General features: G+C 36.9%; 1 protein-coding gene across 1 annotated transcript; it reads right to left on the bottom strand.

The window, feature by feature from the left end:
* Window positions 1–14,103: 14,103 nt before the first annotated feature.
* Window positions 14,104–19,107, bottom strand: LOC147848660 (tRNA (cytidine(32)/guanosine(34)-2'-O)-methyltransferase-like). Its single transcript, XM_087338241.1, has 11 exons — window positions 19,010–19,107; window positions 18,816–18,909; window positions 16,652–16,701; window positions 16,458–16,507; window positions 16,130–16,244; window positions 15,974–16,034; window positions 15,784–15,836; window positions 15,599–15,691; window positions 14,903–14,966; window positions 14,709–14,810; window positions 14,104–14,615 (listed from the first exon to the last, which is right to left on the bottom strand). Exons 1-11 carry the CDS (start codon window positions 19,034–19,036, stop codon window positions 14,395–14,397), a joined length of 930 nt encoding a protein of 309 aa, XP_087194367.1. The 5' UTR covers window positions 19,037–19,107; the 3' UTR covers window positions 14,104–14,394.
* Window positions 19,108–19,943: the final 836 nt, after the last annotated feature.

Raw genomic sequence — 19,943 nt, 5'->3', positions numbered from 1 at the left:
TGAGAATACTCAAAAATTTGAACTTTGGTTTTTGACGTAGTGGAACTTGGGGAATAGTGCCCTCATCTAAACTCGACTTGAATGTCACCAAATTCCTGTTAATCCCGAGTTTGAGTTCGAAATCCAAACATATGGAGTACTCTAAGCATGAATGTAGACGAAGCTTCTGCAACAGCACAAAAACTCTGATATCGACATTGCACCTTCAAAGCTATAGCACACCACCAGCTCGATCCTCGTCCATGTATGTATCAGTTACAAATTAAATTTATTTTTTTCCCTTTCTAATAACTGTAACTTTGTTGCCTATTCATGTTTTATAAAAAATGATTAGGATGAAGTTGTTAGAGTCCCAAACAAGGATGTCTTGAAGATCAGGGTATAGTAGCATGTGTGTTTTTTATTGACAATTTTTTATTATTAGGGTTGATTTCATACATATTTCTGATTAGGGTTTCTAATTAGGCTTTTTGATTTCCTTAAGCGGTTGATTTCTTATTAGGGTTCCTGATTAAGGTTTCTAAACAGGGTTTCTAAATAGGGATTTTATTTTTTAAGCGGTTGATTTCTGATTACTGTTGAAAATTTCAGATTTAGTGTTGGAATTTTGCACCGATTCACATTTCTGATTTCAATGGTTGTTTGTCTGCAAACTTCCCCCAAACTCGATTTAGGATTTGGGTGAATGTGGCTAATTTTTTATTTTTGATTCTTCCCTACCAATTATGGTTCTAAATACACATGTCCTAGTAGAGCAGAGGTAATATGTATTGATTTTTTATTTCAGGTGGCCCATTCCTCCATATCTTAGAGTGTTGAACTTTGCAAAGTTTTGTGAGACAAAAGAAGACTTTAACAACATATATGGTCTATCGCTAGAGGGTATTGACCCTGTTGTTCTAACAGATAAATTGATTAGTGATGTAGACTGGTTGTCAGTCTATAAAGTCCTAGAATGAAAGGCGAGGTGAAGCTCAAGCATGTATGACTAGAGTTGTATGACAACTGCATCAGGATCCACCAAAAAGTACATCAAGAGGTCCCGGTCAACAACAAGTTGTCTGTTGCATTTGCGAGAGGTTTTGCATACGAGTATTGCAAAACAATGAAGGAAGCAACGGACCCTGAAATGTACAGGGTAGCTTGGGCTATTTATGGTGAGGCATCGGTAGAACGATGCCGGAATATGGGGAGCTTGCAACAAAAAATGGCAAGATTCTGGAGCATGGTAGTTGATGATGCAACTGTTGACTCCCAACAAACCCGCAAGTATACACCACACCGAAACACAATGAAAGCCAATGTCGATGATACAGGCTAGTATGTAACATGTTATAAATAACTTGTACATGAAAATGTGCTTAGTGAGGCATTATCTAAAACAGGTTGCTCAACATGAGCTCGAAATTGAGGGGTCGTTGGATCCCTAGTGGAAAATACAACTGTAGACAAAGATCTAGGTTCTTTCAATGAACCTGGACCTTCTAGGTGTAAATATTGTCGATGATTACAATTTCGAGAACCTCCTAGTAAGTTAATGATTCTTGTTTCTTGTTGTTCTATCTTCCTCATTAAGGAATGATAAATCTGTAATTTCTTGGTTGCGTGCTAGGAACAATACTCCCGTCAAGAACAGGTAGTTAGTTGCCTTAAGAAGCAACTACATTTTGTGGAGGGGATGGTAAAGAGTAGACAAGAATTTGACCTCAACATTCTTGCTCCCGTACAAAACGAAGGAGAACCAGACAACAATATATTGACTGTTCAAGCACGTTGCATCGCTTGCAACTTAGGCGTAGAGGACAAAACTGCTACTCTATTGGTACACCTACGACCATGGCAGCACACATACCATATCGTTTGCTTTCAATATGCATGTCACATTGGTGTAGTCTATTTGGGGGATTGCAATACAACTTTCCCAGATGAGTGGAGAAAAGTAACAGGTAAAATTGTCGTTTGTCTCTATAGTGTAGTAACTAATTAGTTACATCTTAGCTAATTAGCTAAGCAATATCAAAAGTGGTAGCTAATTAGCTATTGCCATAGTTAAGAAGAATAGCTAATTAGCCAGCAACAGCGCCGGGTAGCTAAGTTGGTAGGGAAGAACCGCTGAAAGCATCTAAGCAGGAAATCCTTCTCTAGACAAGTTCTCCTACCAAGTGAAAGAACATCACTTCGATAGGCGAGAGGTGAAAGCGCCGCGAGGAATAGCTAATTAGCTACCACCAACCTATAGTCTAGCAGCTAATTAGCTAAGATGTAGCTAATTAGCTACTGCCAGCCTATAGTGTAGTAGCTAATTAGCTACAATGTATCTAATTAGCTACTAAACACTTAAGTAGAATTGCTAATTAGCAACTGTCAATCTATAGTGTAGCAACTAATTAGCTAAGTTGTATCAAGAGTGGTAGCTAACTAGCTACTACCATACTTAAGTAGCTAATTAGCTATTGCAGCCTATATTGTAGCAACTAATTAGCTACAATGTAGCTAATTAGGTACTACCATACTTAAGTAGAATAGCTAATTAGCTACTGACAATCTAAAGTCAGCAACTAATTAGCTAAGCATTATCAAGAGTGATAGCTAATTAGCTACTGCAATAGTTACGAAGAATAACTATTTAGCTAAGATGTAGCTAATTAGCTACTGCCGACCTATAGTCTAGCAACTAATTAGCTAAACAATATCAAGAGTGATAGCTAATTAGCTATTACCATAGTTTAGAAGAATAGTTATTTAGCTAAGATGTAGCTAATTAGCTAAGCATTATCAAGAGTGATAGCTAATTAGCTACTGCCATAGTTAAGAAGAATATCTATTTAGCTAAGATGTAGCTAATTAGCTAAGTGGTAGCTAATTAGCTACTTCCATACTTAGCTAAGATGTAGCTAATTAGGGAGGATGTAGGAGTATCGAGCAGTATCAAGAGTGGTTGTTATTTACCTACCATGTAGCTAATTTGCTATCATGTTTAGTATTCAGCTAAGGTCATAGAAAAATACAAGAGAAGTCGTTAATTACCTGACATGTTGTTGTAGAATCTCGTGGATTAAGGAGGTTGCATGAGGTGTCCAGTGCCAATGACGTCGTAACTGATGAGGAGATAGCTGGCAATGTGGCTGAGAGAATTTTAATATGGTATGTTCATCTGGATGAACTCTCAAATGCAGCAACAATCATAGTGAAAGAATCTATATCAATACAACATGTTGAATCTAATGGACTTGGTGTTATGGACTTTGGCATGGCATCAACATTACTTGTTGTTATGGGTGTTGGCATGGTAACAACATTACTTAGGGAGATGTTCATCGATTGTGGAGTTCATGTTTATGAACCACCTTTGGTAAGATGCAGGAAGTTTGGAGGATTCGTAGGAATTCTAGTGCAGAAGCTGTAATGAACCTTGGAAGTAGTTGTTGTGATGGTTGCAATGGAAGCTCACGTAGAGAAAAGAGTAGTTGGAAATGGAAGGTGTAACACACCATTTTATAAAAGCCGGAAATGGAACTCTCATGACCATGTTAGCTGATATGAGTTTGACGGGGGGGGATGAACCATGCCTATAACAGGTAGGGCACCATTGAATGCATTGATCACATGCTTTGCAAACAGTGGTAATAGTTTTGTGCCTTGAAGTTTTTGGCAAAAAGGTTGGGTGAGAAGGTGGAAATAATCTTAGACTATATTATTTGTGGTTTTCATAGGTCGTCATGGCTAGAGCCATTGTAATGTTGTTAGCCTAATCAGGTTGTCAAGTATGCAGAAACTTACTAATGAAGCATATGTAATGTTGTTAGCCTAATCAAGTTGTCAAGTATGCATAATCTTACTAATGAAGCATATTTTGTTTGGAAAAAAAAAACTCTACATCCAATTGATTTCTTGAAGCTTACACATCAATCATTTTGAGATCTTTTACAAATTGAAAAGGACTAAGGATTATAGCTCATGGTTGTCAAACATATTTATTTTCTTAATATTAGGTTTTAAAAAAAGAAAACTAGTTAAAATGTTATAGTAGTTTATCTTTGAGCACATTGATTACAAACTTATGTAGCATCCATTAGAGTATCACACTAGTTTTCGGTTGATTTTAAATTGGTAATAACATCGATAATTACGTGCTTCGTCACAAAATAAAGTTATTTCACATGTTTAAATTATAGTTATCAAAGTTTATGTGCACCATGTTGGTAAATACATGTCATATGATCAATTTAATAATGTTGCTAATGAATGATTAGCGATTGTGACTCTTTTTCGCAATTCCCCTCTAGCACACGCTGAGTTTCATATTAGTGGACATTTGGTTTAACAGAAGTATATATTTAACAATATTAACTACTATATTTGTCAACGATATGGGTATATGGCATGGCATTGCTTGAACTAGGAGGGGTACGTTTGATATTGCTCATAATATAATGGTTGTTTGTTATATTTTTCTATTAGACAATTCATTCAAGCTACCTTATCAAACCTAATTCTACATCCTTACTATTTAAGACTTATTAAGTTGGAGTTTTGTTTTTGGAAAAAAAAGAAGACTTATTAAGTTCATATCGCAAATTGCAAATTCAGTTATTTGGTTTTTGGTGAGACATAGGGATTACAACACATATAGCAATGTGTTTACATACGGTTAAATATTTGATGCCTACTAATCAATTGCCTCACAAACCCCTTAGAGTTAAATATAGTGAATGTAACATAAAGCCCCACTTCCAAAACCCCACTAGCTAGATAGATGGCACTTGCAAGCATTGACATTATATGTGCAAATTAAGATTGTGTTGGACAACAAGTTGATGTGTGAATAACATGTAACGTATGCACACATTTAGAAGTGTGTTGGATGTCTTGGTTCATGATTAAAAATTTTATTTTATTTATCAAATGAAGGATAAATCCAATCAAATCAAGTGGTGGATAGAATTGACTATGAATAAGAAATTTAATCTATAAATAAGTTGAATGGTTTAGCTTAATGTTTTTTTTTTCCCAAAAAAAGTTTAGCTTAATGTAACCACATGTTGTGAACAAGAAGCTTAAATTTATCAATCAAATGAATGGTTGAACCAATCCCAAAAACATTGTATGTTGATGAAATGAATGGTCCAAAATGAAGTTCAAGAACATTAACTTCATCAATCACCACAAATGATTGTTTGAACCAAGCCCAAGAACAAGGTAGGAATAAAAAAACTTGATGATTTTAGTGTTGGCAATGCTTTGTATTGACAATATCATGCATTCTTCTATTTTCCATGGTATTCAACAACTCATAGCTTGAATACCAATATATAGTTCACAAAGAGCATTTGTCACCGATTCCTTTCTTCTCGGCATTTCGTTTGCAAGAGATATGGAGTGAAATTGTAGCCACTCTAAAGAGCCAATATGATGGCCTCAAGGGCAGCTCCGATGGAGTTGAAAGACAACGAATAGCCTTCATCCAACAATGATCGTCCTCTCCCTTTCTTGAGTCAGTGGACATCCACATAAGATGGAACTATCGCGTCCCTACAGGGATTTGTACATAATAATCTCATTTGTAAAATTTTATAACTAATGGAAGGAGTTTTTTTTTTGGAGAAAAATAAAAAAACTTATTTTCTCATGTTGGAAAATTTATAAGGGGCAACACAAGTCCTAACAAATTATACGTATAACATTCTATAGGTGTTTTCTTTGCAATAAATTTTCTCCCACTGTTATTTGTTCACAAGTTGACATGTACTTCCACAAAACCTAATGTTTATCTTAGATTTTGATTGAGGGCATGCACTTCATATTGAATTTCCAAGTTTGAGTTTAGCTCGAGCTTGTAGAGACCTTACGATGGGGAAAGACTCCCTATAGTTCTACTTATGCCCACCAAAACAACAAAAACAAGGATTGGCTAGAGTTAGCTTATTCCTATTAACTCCTTAATAAGACCTCTATCCTCTGACTCACCAAAACAACAAAAACAAGGATTGGCTAGAGTTAACTTATTCCTATTAACTCCTTAATAAGCTATGACTATCATCAACAGGCATCTAATTTCTGTCTCCCTTTTTCAACAACCTTGCAAGCAAATGTGTGCAACCCATGTATGGAAAATAGTATCTACGGTTACATTATGGATCTTATGGAAGAATCTTTGTAAAAGACAATATTTTTCCATAATTCCTCTTCTCTCAAATATATTGCCAGAATTATGGGAGAGCTTATTGGTGGTAGTGCATGGGCAATATGACAATATGATGGGCTCTTTTCTTTTTTCTTTTTTTAAAGGATTTTCTTCAATAGTATTAAGAAAAAACATCTGAAGGCTACAACTTGAACCTAGCTACCAAAGAGGTTACAACTTTTCTTATACAATGATGTAAAATACTCCTAGGACCAAATATCGAACTTTGTTGAAGATGTTTACATTTGTTGATATTCAAGGAAGAGTCCATGGAAGTCGATATTGCCATTGAGTTGACATTGTAAACATGGGCACCTTTTTCCATAAGTGAAGAAGCTTTTTCCTTTTCTTGTTCACAGTATCTGGGGAACCCTGCATATTATCATATTAGCCACAGACTACTACCACCAAGTTCTCCCATATCTCAAACAACACATCTTAGATATGAATGTCTACCACATCATAAAGTCGGTTACATCAATATTTCCATAATGCCCATAATGCTATTGTGGTCATTGTTTTCCAAATCTGGACAAATCGCACCTGCTTTCGAGGTTGCTGGAAGGGACTAACTAATATCAATCTTCTATTATGTATTGTCATTGCCTCATGAATATTGTTTGCCTCATACAACATCAAGCTAGAATGTAATACTCCCCATATCACTAATCCCCATGAGAATAGGTAACCTACATTGATTGTTAGGAATAAAGACATGAATTTCTTCCATACTTGTTGAGCAAAAGAACAAGACATAGGACATGCTCGGTAGTCTCCTGAGGTTCATGGCAAAAGCCACATTGTCGCAAATTGGGTGCTACATTCCCTTTCAATGAATGACCAACTGGTAGTGCCATATGCACTAATAACCATCGAAAGAGAATAAATTTAGTTGGCCCCTTGAATGACCAAATCCATTTCCAATAGGTTCTCAAATGCAAAGTTGAGACACCCTAATTGGTCCAATGTTTCTGAACTGTTGGTATCGTTACATTCCGAGAGAGCGGTAATGATCTTCCAAGTTTTACTGAGTATTGAAAGAAGGGGACCTTTACGATCTTTTCCCCCAAGGAGTGTGACCAAAGCCACCCCCCCGGATCCCATGTTAATCTTACAACAAGATCTTTTGCGTATAACCACAGGATATCACACATATGAGCAATTGACGGATAAGGATCAAGGATCCATTTCTTTCCAGTTTTGGCGACCACTCTGACTGGTGCACTTTGCAAGTCCTGTAGATAACTGCAATCAAAGGTATAAGATTGCAATCTATTGTTCTCTAGGACCTCAAAATAAGAAACGCAACCATTAGGTGAAATGCCTTTAATAGCCATCAATGTATCATTTGTGAAGAATCCAACCATAGATGTTCCTGCCTAGGTTGGAAGGTTATAAAAAACAAAGAATATGTTGTCGATAAGGTAGTCATCATTATCGTGGCATCATGAACTGATTGTAGATGTGCAAGTTGATCTTCTTGTGACATTTGTTGAAATTGAGTCCAAGTTCTTACAGATGGAGCTAGCCCATTATCCAATTTACACCAAGCAAGGTGAGTTCACAAGCCCAATACTTTTCCTGCATTATCCCGAAGTAGAGAATTGGCAAGCATAGGCTGATTAAGTAATGCATCCCCGGTAGAAGGTTTGTCCTTAAGCAAAAATGATCTAATCACATCCCACGCTCTTATAATTCCTAGCAAAAATCTATTGGATGCAAGATTTCGCCTTGATGTTTTCATGTCATTCAAGAACAACCACTTTAGAGAGGGTGACCATGCTCCTCATGTCTTAGGAGTTAAATGCATTAACTTATTTAAAAACATTCCTTTCCAAGATTCTGATCTTGGCAACAATCCTCTGATAATAAACTTAGTCAAGAGAGTGCTTGACTGCATCAAAGGATCTATCAAACCCAACCCTCCATTGATTTTAGGTTGAATCTACACATTCCAAGCAACTTTGGCTACTGTATGAGAGCCATGTACCCCCCCCCCCCCCCCCCAAAGGAAATTATGGATCAAGCTTTGCACGTTTGTTATTGTTGATCTAGAAAATAGCCACACAGATGCTATAAACCATATTGATGCCAATAGTATTATGTTTGCTACTACAACCCGACCCGCAAAAGACAATTGTTGAACATCCCAATACACTAATTTATGTTTTATTGAAAATAGTAACAGAGATAACATTGCTTCTAGCCTTAAATCTATTCCAATCATACATCCCAAATATCGAACTAGCTCACCATGATGAAGCTATCGGAAAGCAGGACCTGGATACCACTCAAGATGAGTTTTTGCACCCACCCAAAGGCCAACTGACTTATTCCAGTTAAGCGATGCACCTGTAGCATCTGAGAAAACCTGCAAAGCATTTTGTACTTGGTCGAGATTGCCAATCTCCCCGTCAACATAAAGGGTTGTATCATCTGCAAACTCAACATCCACTACATTGGACTGTGTAATAGGTCATTTACTATGTCCCGTATTCTCTGGCAAACAAAACTAAACTAGAAGCAGGCCTGTAAAGGGCTGAAACACCTTTTATCCATGCGGCCAAAAAACCTAATCTTGACAGCACTACCTCAATAAAGTCCCAATCCACTTTATCATAGGCCTTTTCAAAGTCAAGCAATGATACTACAAGTTGTTGTTTATGTTGTTGAGCTAATGCAACCATTTCCTAGGACAAAAAGATATTATCAAAAATACTTTTATCTTGCAGAAAGCCAGATTGTGTGTCATGAATAATAGACGACGGTACAACTCATAGTCTAACAGCAATAGTTTTTGCCACAATCTTATACACAACATTAAGCAATGTTATTGGCCGCCACTTGGAGACTTCATCACATTGAGCATCCGACTTAGGAATCATATATATGATTCCTTCTGTCCATTCCACAGGTATATTACCCGTTGAGAATATTAAATTAACTACTCTAGTAAATAGAGGACTAAGAAAATCCCAATAATGCAAATAGAAGCCAATTCCTATCCCATCTTATCCCATACAAACATCTTTACCTAAGGATTTAGCCGCATCAAAAAACTCCTAAGATGTAAATGGTTGTAATTACTGAGAGACCATTACATCTGTAACCTTCTATTGAATAGTTCCAAGCACAACTTGTTTCTTGTAAAAACTGTCTATCGTAAAATATTCAGCAGTCAGTAACTTATGATAATAATTTGAGACTATACTTTGCATCTCAAAGACATCTGACGTATAGGATTCATCAAGTTGTTTCAAAGAAGTAATAGAAAGAGGTCTAGTTTTCCGTTTAAACTGATGGAAGAATTCCTTATTGACCCGATCTTGCCTTTGTGACCAGCGAGCAACATTACAATAGTAAAAGAACATCGAGTGTGCTACCTGTTTTTCCCTTAAACTGCTTTTTACTTGCTGCAAATCACAACATAACAAAGATGAAGTTGGATACCTTTCCAACAATTATTGTAATGCTGCAAGAGCACGACGTAGGTTGGCAATTTCTGAATTGCAGTGATGAACAAACGTTGAAACTATTTCTGTGAATAGAATCTTTGTATCGAGTATGGCATGAGCCATATTGCTAAGTAAACAGTCATTCGAGACATTGTAATTTGACCATATCTGAGTGATTGACATCTGATGATTATCATCAGATAACAATGCAGGAGGGATACGCAATTACCTAGAGTATCGCCTCTTAGTAAATGTAACATGTAACTTCAGAGGGTCATGGTTAGAGATAGCTAATCCCGGAATAATTCCTATGAATCCACCTACTTCCCAAAAAACACTACTAGCATAAAATCTATCTAGTCGAGACAAATTTGTAGCAACCGAACTCCCATTTAATCTAGAAAACTGAAGGGATCCTTGTATACATTGTCGTAGTGTACTTTGTACACTATGTAAAATATGTGTGGAGTACCCGATTGACTAAGTATAAATAAATAGGAGAAAATACTAGAATAATTATGTTACATGCATAGGGCAGGATTTGAATCTTGTACCTCCATGTTAATGATTTTAAACCTTACCATTGTACTAGTACATTATGAGTATTAAAGTTATACTAAACTTTATCCCATGTAAATATTCTAGATAAGCATGACAGAAAAAGTTATTCATACATATACACTTGAGGTAAATGAAAAAGTATGATAGAAAAGCTAATCATGCACATGTAGTATGCATGAACACTTGACTTAAAGGAAAAGCATGATGGGAAAAGTTAATCATGGACATGTAGTGTGCATGTACACTAGAGTTTAAAAAAGGCATGATGCTTGCATGTGGTAAACTTAGATTCTACCATCACTATATAAGGATGGGGGAGCAAATTGTAAAGTTGTTGTCAATTTTTGGGTTTTCAAAATATTGATTGAATACATTATATACGTGTGTTTCACGATTTTCTTCTAACTCTCTTCCCATCTATTGAAAGATTTGGATTGATTCTTAGATTCTTAATAATAATTATTCTAATTCATTATACTCGTGAAAATTCACAAAATTCCTTCCTTCCTCTTTCATATTCTTATTAGTCTTAAACTTCTCCTCCTCCTAGTCCAAAACCTCGGCGGTTCCCACCCAACTCACGCAATGATCTGGAGCCGAAAGCCACGATAACGTGAAAATGAATGCACCTTCCATAAATCAAGCAAACCATAGGCAAAACAATAGTCCCAACACTTAGCTTCCCATCCTAAAGTTGCAGTAGTTATACCTCCCATTCTGTCAGCAACATCCTCGATCATATTAAAGTCGCCTCCCACCAACCAACAATCCGCTAAACTCGCATAATCAAAAAGAGATAGCCATAACTTTGCCCTTTCTACCGCAGAATTAGGGGCATAGAGATTCATCAGGCCAACCTTTTGGTATCTTATTTTTACAATAAGGAATTGTGCACGTTTATTCATAATAGTAGTAGCTGACACAATGATAGACCGCAAATGTTGTTTAATAGCAATGCATAATCCAGCTTGGCGGCCAATGGGGCCAAAGGCAGGAATCCAGAAATGAGTCCACCATCCTGGTAAAATAGATCCATACTTCTGAATCCTATCAATGCATAAGTGATGCTCTTGTAAAAAAAGAATATCAATAGTACCTACATTAGGAGTACCTAAATACGCGCGTAAGAGTCCTTTAAATCTACGAAAAGCCTGACCACCCTAGCCTTGCACATTCCAGGAAAGAAGATGTAAGGTGTCCATCTTACATATATTTTATTGGTGTCCTTTTCTCAAGGAGTGCATCCTAGCGGCCTTTCTAGGCACCCTCCTGAGCTCTTGCATGTCTTTTTAAAAGCAAATAGTTCCTTGCATACTTATGCACCCTATGATCCTTAACTTGCTTTTGAGGGGTTTGAAGTGTCAGGGTATCCTGTAAAACTGTGAATTGAAATACAACACAAGGGAGTTTATCTACTCCTTGAGTCATTTCAACACCCATAATATTTGATTGACTAGAAGTAGGTTTTCCTACGAGCTTATCAAAGTGAACCGAATTAACAGAGACATTGATTTTTTGGTTTGCTTCAATTCCCATAACACTTGGAGGCATTTCCACATTTGTAGTATCTTGAGCAGAAACAACTTTTCCTTTTAATTTTTCAGAAGAAGCCAAATTAACAAATGGTATCAACTGTTGATTCTCAATAATTTTCAAGGGTAGTTGGCCTACTACTAATATTGGGAAAGACTTAGGCAACTGAGTGGAAAGTAAGTATGTCTTTTGTGAGGAAAACTCGAACTAAATCTCTATTGGGAAAGATGGGGTGATGGTTGATCCAAAGTATTCACTTCATGTGATCAATCCTCTTCTACATGGAGAGTAGAATACCTATTTTGTAAGCAGGGGGAATTCCTTTAAATTATTAATTGACACATGATGAGACTTGTCCTAAGATACTTGTGAAGATGTTTTCCTATGCCCTACCTCAGTCCAACCATCAGATTTAACCTGATACGGAACTATAGTTGTATTGGGTACATGCTTGTATGTGTCTTTATTAAATTTAGGGCAATTTTTTGCCGAATGACCAAATCCAAAACAACAAAAACATTGATTTGGCAAACCCCTATACAAGATTTTTTGAGAATAAGATTCTTGTCTTGAGTCAAGTAAATTGGGCAACAAGATATTTAAAGGCAAAACTGTAGACTTAGAAATCAAAAGTTTTGTTGATAGAGCTCCCATGTACCTATCCTCGATCTGACGAGGCTTATCATAAGTCTCCAAGACTATACCAATAGTGTTGGCAATTAGATGCACAAAGGGCACCCATTCTTTACGTAAATTGGGAAACACCACCACACATGTATGATATGAATCTAAATAATGAAGTACCTTATTTGCGGAGACGTTGTGAATCCACTTGTGGAAGAAAACCATCCTCCCTTGACTACCACTGTTTTCTTCTCTAGCAAGATCAGTACCATTCTTTCGAGCTCGAACTCCACTTGATAATAGTTCCGACCAAGCATTCGGACATCCGTGATGTTGTCAACATCTTGTTTCAAAGCGGCTTCCAATAGTAAACGAAGATTAGCACGCCGAGTACAAATGCCCAAAACCTACACAATGGTAGTCCTCTTCTCTAGACGTTGAATCTCTCTTACGATCTGTGCGCGATCTTGTTCTAACAACAAAAGCTCTACTACGTTGTCTGAAATAGGTGTGATATACGGGTTAGCTACACGAGAGCCCTAATTAGACTATTCACAACGGCACAACAATTGATCCTGGTTCGTCGTTGCATTGAGGAAGATCGGGGTTATGGAGGAGGTTCAAAGGCTAATCACGGGAACTGGATTGGTTGTAGCATGTAAGCTAAAGGGAACAAACGGCTTTTCCACATTTGTTGTGGGAGAAACAGAAACCCCTACACAACCCTCTAGATGATTTGAACAACCATCGCCTATAGTAGGTTGGGCAGCGGAAGCAAGTTGGTGGCGGGAAGCTGAGTAGCGGAAGGCTGAGAAATAGAAGGCTAAGCAGCGATGGGTTGGAGGGTGACAGGGGATATGACCTAGTCTTCATCATGCAAGCTTAATACTCAAATGGATTTAATTTATTGATCATTATCTATTACTATAATATGTTGGGCTCTTCGGATGTTGTTCTTACGAAAAGGAGAAAATTACTACAGTTATGGAGGAAGTTAGCTCTGTTCACGGTCTCCTCTCAAGGACCTATCTGAAAATATCATCACCCCTAGTCCTTGCCCTAACCATCTCTTTTGTATATAACACTCTCTGATTGTACATTTTGTAGCCTTCCGACGTTTTTCTTAATACTAATGACGGATAAATTTTGGGGGAAAAAAGGATCTCTATCCTCTGTCTTGTTTTCTTCCAAACTTCCACATGGACAATAAAACATCTATTGTTCTATTCTGCTTCGGTTTCCCTTCTAAATCTATATTTTACATATTTCTCTTATTCCAATTTTGATGAAATTTTCCATAACATTATTCTTCTACACATTATTGCTTCACATTTCCATGATTTCCTGTCTCTACAATCTAACCAAGACACAATTGCAAGTGTGGGGGCATGTGGGGCAAGAGTGCAATTGCAAGTGTACTTGGCACAGACTTGGGTAGGTTATGCATGTGCATGCAAATGTGAACGTGAATGTGTGGTAGCAAAGAGACTAAGCCAACTATTTTTCCAAGATGAGGGCATGTCAACACCAATGTGGGCATGTTAACAACCAAAAGTCAACTCCTTTTCAAATCAAACATGTGAACAAGGAATCACACGTTCCACTCGAGCACATTACAATAGGAAGCATAGCATGTCACACAGCCTAACATAATGCATTGATGGCTGCTAAAGGTTTACACAATGATGCCTATACATGTATGTCAATTTCAATGCAATATGTAATTAACTGCACATTTTCAAAACATGACTAATCGGTTAATTGTTTTACATTTGCAATAATGCCACCTAATGATATATAAGACTAGGAAGATAGAAAATAGAATGAACGTTTCTTTTATGGTAAAAACTCAAGCCCTTGACAAGAAAAGTAGGTACATATCGTTTCACAAATAGCAAATGGCAAAAATTTCTCAGTATAGAACAAAGTTAGGACATTCTTACAATCATTCATTCATATACAAACATGGATAACCTTTTAGAATCATTTGAGATCAAGTGCTATAAGGGTGTGTGTCTCTTCTTTCCTATATTGAGATCATCCTTTTTTAGATTGGATCTTTTTTTCTAGTTCAATGGCAGTCTTATAAGGGGGCGCAATAGGTGGTTGTATCGGTTTTAGCGATTCATACGAAGAGCTCCCATTGCCCACTTTTGGTAATGGATAAGATTGGTCAGCATCATAGCCACTAAGATCACCGCAAGCGAGAAACGGAATATATAGTTTGTTTACGCCTTCAAACCATGCACTGCAGCAATCTATGACACATAATCAAAGGGTCAAGACATATAATAATAAGAGATAAATATGTTGATCTTAAGACAAACTCAACAAAGAAGAATACACATTACCGAGATCATCGTTAGGGTCACTTGCTTTCTCTAGTAACTTATACAAGTCCTTTGGGTCAAAACCTTCAGGGGGAGTGTAGTTTTCGCACACCGCAAATGCCTCTGTTTACAACGAGAACATAAAGTTCCATTAGAATTTTTATTAACTAAGGTATCTGATTAGACATTCAGATGTTTCAGGAAAAAGAACTCACCTATGCTTGAGTTCCGACTGCTCTTTGGCTTGGCAAATGTAACAGTCGGAAAAAATAACTTAAGCTGCAATAAATTCAATAACACTAATAATAATTGTCAATTTTACATTCACAATATCACATAAGCAAAAAAAAACATGAATTGAGCTGTATTTTTATTTTATTATTAAGAATAGAAAATGATTTACTCGAAATTTTCTTTCCTTCCATGCCTAAAGATGTACATTAAAAAAGTCCACAAACAACACATTTTTAACTCTATCTATGTTGAAATGACATATTTCAATAATAATGTAGTGGTGTGAGATTGAAATAAACATATTACTTCAAAGTTTTGCAATCCAGATTTGTTGAACCCATGTGTCCATTTCCCCTTTTACAGGGGAGTTTCATTTTCCTCTCTATCCATGCCGTCTCCAACCCAACTACCATATGCCACGTATAAGAATTTCGATTGTTGTAATATTTTAGACTCGATGTTTTTTATGTTGTGGGTTTACACAAATTTCTTGGTTTTATGGCACCACATAATACAAATTCACCTCTAGAATATCCCATGATCCGATCAATACAAGACCGATCCGATCATGTGTCAATGATTAGACATGTTGTGCATCACCTTCTGCAACATGGTTAATTAACAACCTAACTGATCAACTATTACAACTGGGGGGGGAGGGGGAGAGAGGGGAATACCTGACAATAAAGAAGGCTTGTATCTTTGCCTCGAAAAATTTTGGCAATAAACTTCCCACCAGGCTTCAATACATGTGTCACAATTGTCAAAGCCTATAAAACTCAACAAAAAGATAAAATTCCGAGTTAAAATTGAATCTGAATGTTATGCATGGATATGACGATAATCAAAGTAAAACACTCACAGCCAAAATGAGCTGTGATTGAACAAATTCATCCATGTCATGAAGTCCTGTCACTGTATATTAACATAAAATGTGCCAAAACTAGTTTATCCATGTTTTGTGTTGCAAGATGATTTCGCAGAGGCATACATAGAAACCACTCATTCGCATGCATACTTATTAGTTTTTCAAGTAAAATGCTGAAGGATACCATCAGGAGCCCCATCACAAACAACTAAGTCTGCTTTGCATCCATCAAAATGCTTGATAACCTGACATATATTTAAATGAATTACTTGTCTAAAATACTGCACAATTTCACCACACTTTTCGAATATATTTTTTACACCCATTTGAATTTTGTTACCAGCTCTGCAGTGCGTGCACTTGTGATGTCACCTTGAACTTGAATCACCCCATCAATTGGAGTCATCGGTTGCAAATCAATGGAAACAATAAGTGGGAGAGACTCCTTGCATTCCCTGCAAATGTGATGACAAATAAATAGGCCATGAGTTTAACTGCATCCCAGGGTCCCCATTGAAAGGGGGGGGACTAACTTTTACAGTTTTTCAAATGATAAAATTTTGATAGAAAATTGCGCTAAGACAGCTTGATTTTGCTAACCAAGATGGCATTTGCCTATCAATTGAGATGCAACAAAAAGTAAAATTGAGACGCGCCTAAAGTTTTACCTGGTATCCTGAGCAAGCTTTGCTGGAACATATAGTTTTCTGCTCAAAACCTTCAAACATGGATTTTATTAAAGCATATATTACATTCAGAATATATTGCAACATGTCAATATCCTCTATAGAATGTTCTTTGTTTTTGTGAGGTTCAATAACCAGACTAAGAATGAATTCTACACACTAAGAAAAATCAATACCTGACTCCAACTACCAGGCGCTGCACATAAGTCTACTACATGCTTAACACCTGCAATATTGGTTAAATAGTTCCCATCTCTCTATTAGATACAATTGTGCATGATCTCAAACTAGAACTACAAAGAGATTTATAACTAATACAATATTTTCTCAAGACTTCAACAGGACTGGAGTAAAAGTAACAACTCAGTTTATGCCACTTCAGCAGAACGAACTTAATGTTGCAGAGCTCAAATTTGTAAACAACATTATGTTTACCTTCCGATCTAGCTAATATAACCTCATAAACCTATAAACGAATACTTGGAACATCACATATATGAAGGCAATGCCTCACATTGTTCTTTAGCACATGATCTCATGTCTCTCTTTGTTTCCCACTTTGACAATATAACATTAGCAACTATAATCTTTAACTATATTCTAGGCCATTGTGACTTTTGGACATTAATCTCTCACTCAATACGCCAATAATTTGGATTCAATCTCTTTCCCCATCTCTAGGAGTTGTACTACTTTCCTTCAGCCATTAATCTCACATTGGTATCAAATACCAGATTATCATTGTAGCATTGCTGAAATTTCATTTCCCAGCTCCATTACTTGTCGGGAAACAAACTCTAACAGTGGATGGTGACAACAGCCCTTCTAAAGAGAGAAAAAACCACATAGCCCAACTCTTCATTTCAATGAAACATTGCTACTTAGAATCTATCTCACACCTCTAATCTCAAGAACATGTTGAGGTGTGAATTTGAAATGAAGAGCCTAGGAGCTGTTAAGAAAATCCTTGTTATGAATATTTACAAGGATAAGACAGATGGCAATTTGTGGCCTACTCAAAGAAGCTGTACGAAGTAATTTCTGAAAAGGTTTAGTATGCTCTATGCTAAACCTGTAAAGACTATATTAGCAGCCGATTTTTCCCAACAACAGAAAATGAGGTGAGGTATATGGCTCAAGTGTCAAATGCAATAGGATGCCTGATGTATGCAATTGTGTAAATACCAGAGATTTTACATGTTGTCAGTGTTATAAGCATACACATGGAGAATCCAAGAAAGGAGCATGCATACACATGGAGAATCCAAGAAAGGAGCATTTGAATGCAGTGAAGTGGATATTCAGATATTTTGCTAGCAGAATTGATGAAACCAATATTCAGCTTTGAGCAATGTAGCGAGATTATGTGGTAGATCTGGATGATAGAAATTCCATGACCAGCTAAGCTTTCAAGTTCACTGGAGGATTGATTTTGTGAGAGTATATCCTATAATATATAGTCTCTCTCTCTCTCTCTAATACTGAAGTACAGCACATGGCTGCCATCAACGCAAGAAAAGAAGCTTTGTGATTGAAGTGTCCGATCAAGGAATTTGGTTTTCAGCTAGAAATCATTATTTGCTATGTGATAGTCAATATGATATATTTTGCAAGGTCAAAATATATAAGTGTTCAACGTTACAACATAGAGAGGCAATCATCTCTGAAGAAATATACTTGTCGAAGTTTTGTGCACATAATAATGCATTTGATATGATGACAAAGTTAGTTTCGTATACGAATGCATGTGAGGTGCTTAGCAAATTGCTGAGCTAAGTAATAGTGAAAAGCAACAGGCGAACTTGGGTTTTCTAGCATGTGAAGTTGAGAGTTTTCTCTTGTATTTCACTTGTAATCTTGTTCGCCAGAATTCTAATCTACCTTCCATGGATGTAGATAACTTGGCATAGCGGCGTAAAATTTCTTGTGCTCTTACTTTCACATTGTTTTGTTTTGCATTTACTTTCCATAGCATGATTTACCTATAGTGTTGTATTTACCTTCTTTTGCACAAAATCTCAATCTCTCTCTCTCTCTCTCTCTCTCTCTCTTAAGTACCTTACCCTAGTGGCAAGTTGTTACACTACAAGCACTATGTCGTGGGTTCGAAACCCAATATTAAATACTTCATACATATCTCTTTTAATTCACTAGATGCCACTGTGGAATGTAGGGTTTGAACCCATGACCTCCTGGTCTCCATTGGGCAACCTTAACAACTGAGCTACATCGATATGGTCTCTCTCTCTCTCTCTCTCTCTCTCTCTCTCTCTCTCTCTCTCTCTCTCTCTCTCTCTCTCTGTGTGTGTGTGTGTGTGTGTGTGTGTGTGTTTTCCTAACCTTCGAATATGTTGAATTGCTCATCAATCTGGAGAAGTTTGAAAGCGCTGCGAGCCCTCCATCCTTCCTCTTTAGCTTTGCGGTAGTAAATGTCCTGTTTTTAATTTTGGGAGCAGAGAGGCATAAAAATCAAATTAAAAATGATGAAGAATCAAAAATCCTGCAAGAAGAGAAAGAGTAGAAAGAAGATTTACACGTTTGTCTTTGGAGGATTTGCCCATCCGTGTCTGCTACAGAGGGGGGAAGAAGGAAGAAACAGAGGAAGGAGGAGAAGGAGAAGGATGAAGTATTTAGTGAGTGAGTGAGATATAGATGAATAAATCAAGTTTTTTCAAATGTAGTCCTCACTCTTCTTTTAATTTATAAAGTTAGCCTTGACTCTTGATTTATTCAAATGAAGCCCTCACTCTTCTTTTAATTTATAAAGTTAGCCTTGTCTCTTTTCATGAACACCTCTGTGTGTGTGTGTGTGTGTGTGTGTGTGTGTGAGAGAGAGAGAGAGAGAGAGATGAAATACCAGTACCACTATGCTTGTGTCTCTCTCATATATGACATATTGGTGAACAAATGTGCGTCTATGTATGTATGTGACTGTGAGAGATGAAATATGATATGTTTGTGCCTTTGAGCGAGATGAGATATTGTTGAACAAGTGTGTTTTGTGATAGATATAAACTAGGAATCATCAACGGCTTGGCCCAAGCCTAAACTGAACCATTAAATCGTTTTTAAACGGTTTGGCAGTTGGTTCAGTTCATTTTAGGCTTTAGCTTCCTTAACTAGTTTGAGCTCGGTTTGGGATAGCTCAAGCCGTACCGAACTGATTTGAGCCAAACCGGTTTCCACACTAGTTAAGGCTTAGCGGCTTGGCTAAGCCGGTTCCTCGGAACCAGTTTGATTTAGGTTTGGAAATACCGAACCGTTGCCAATTCCTACACATAAACTACTATGCATGTGTCTCTGAGAGATGTGAGATATTATTAAACAAATGTGTGTGTATTGCAATACATGCATATACATTTAATGTGCACCTAAGGACTTTATCATGGCACCAATTGATCACTATCTTTGAAGCCCTCGTGCCACCGGCTTGCAACCAATCTAGATAACAATGGTTTCGATATTGTT

Source organism: Azolla caroliniana, unplaced genomic scaffold (assembly GCF_043228905.1).
Source record: "Azolla caroliniana isolate FFs.n. ecotype wild unplaced genomic scaffold, voAzoCaro1.0.p SCAF_269, whole genome shotgun sequence".
NCBI classification, from domain to species: domain Eukaryota; kingdom Viridiplantae; phylum Streptophyta; class Polypodiopsida; order Salviniales; family Salviniaceae; genus Azolla; species Azolla caroliniana.
Note: the sequence above shows the minus strand (reverse complement) of the source record. Positions and strands in the feature narration are given on the sequence as shown.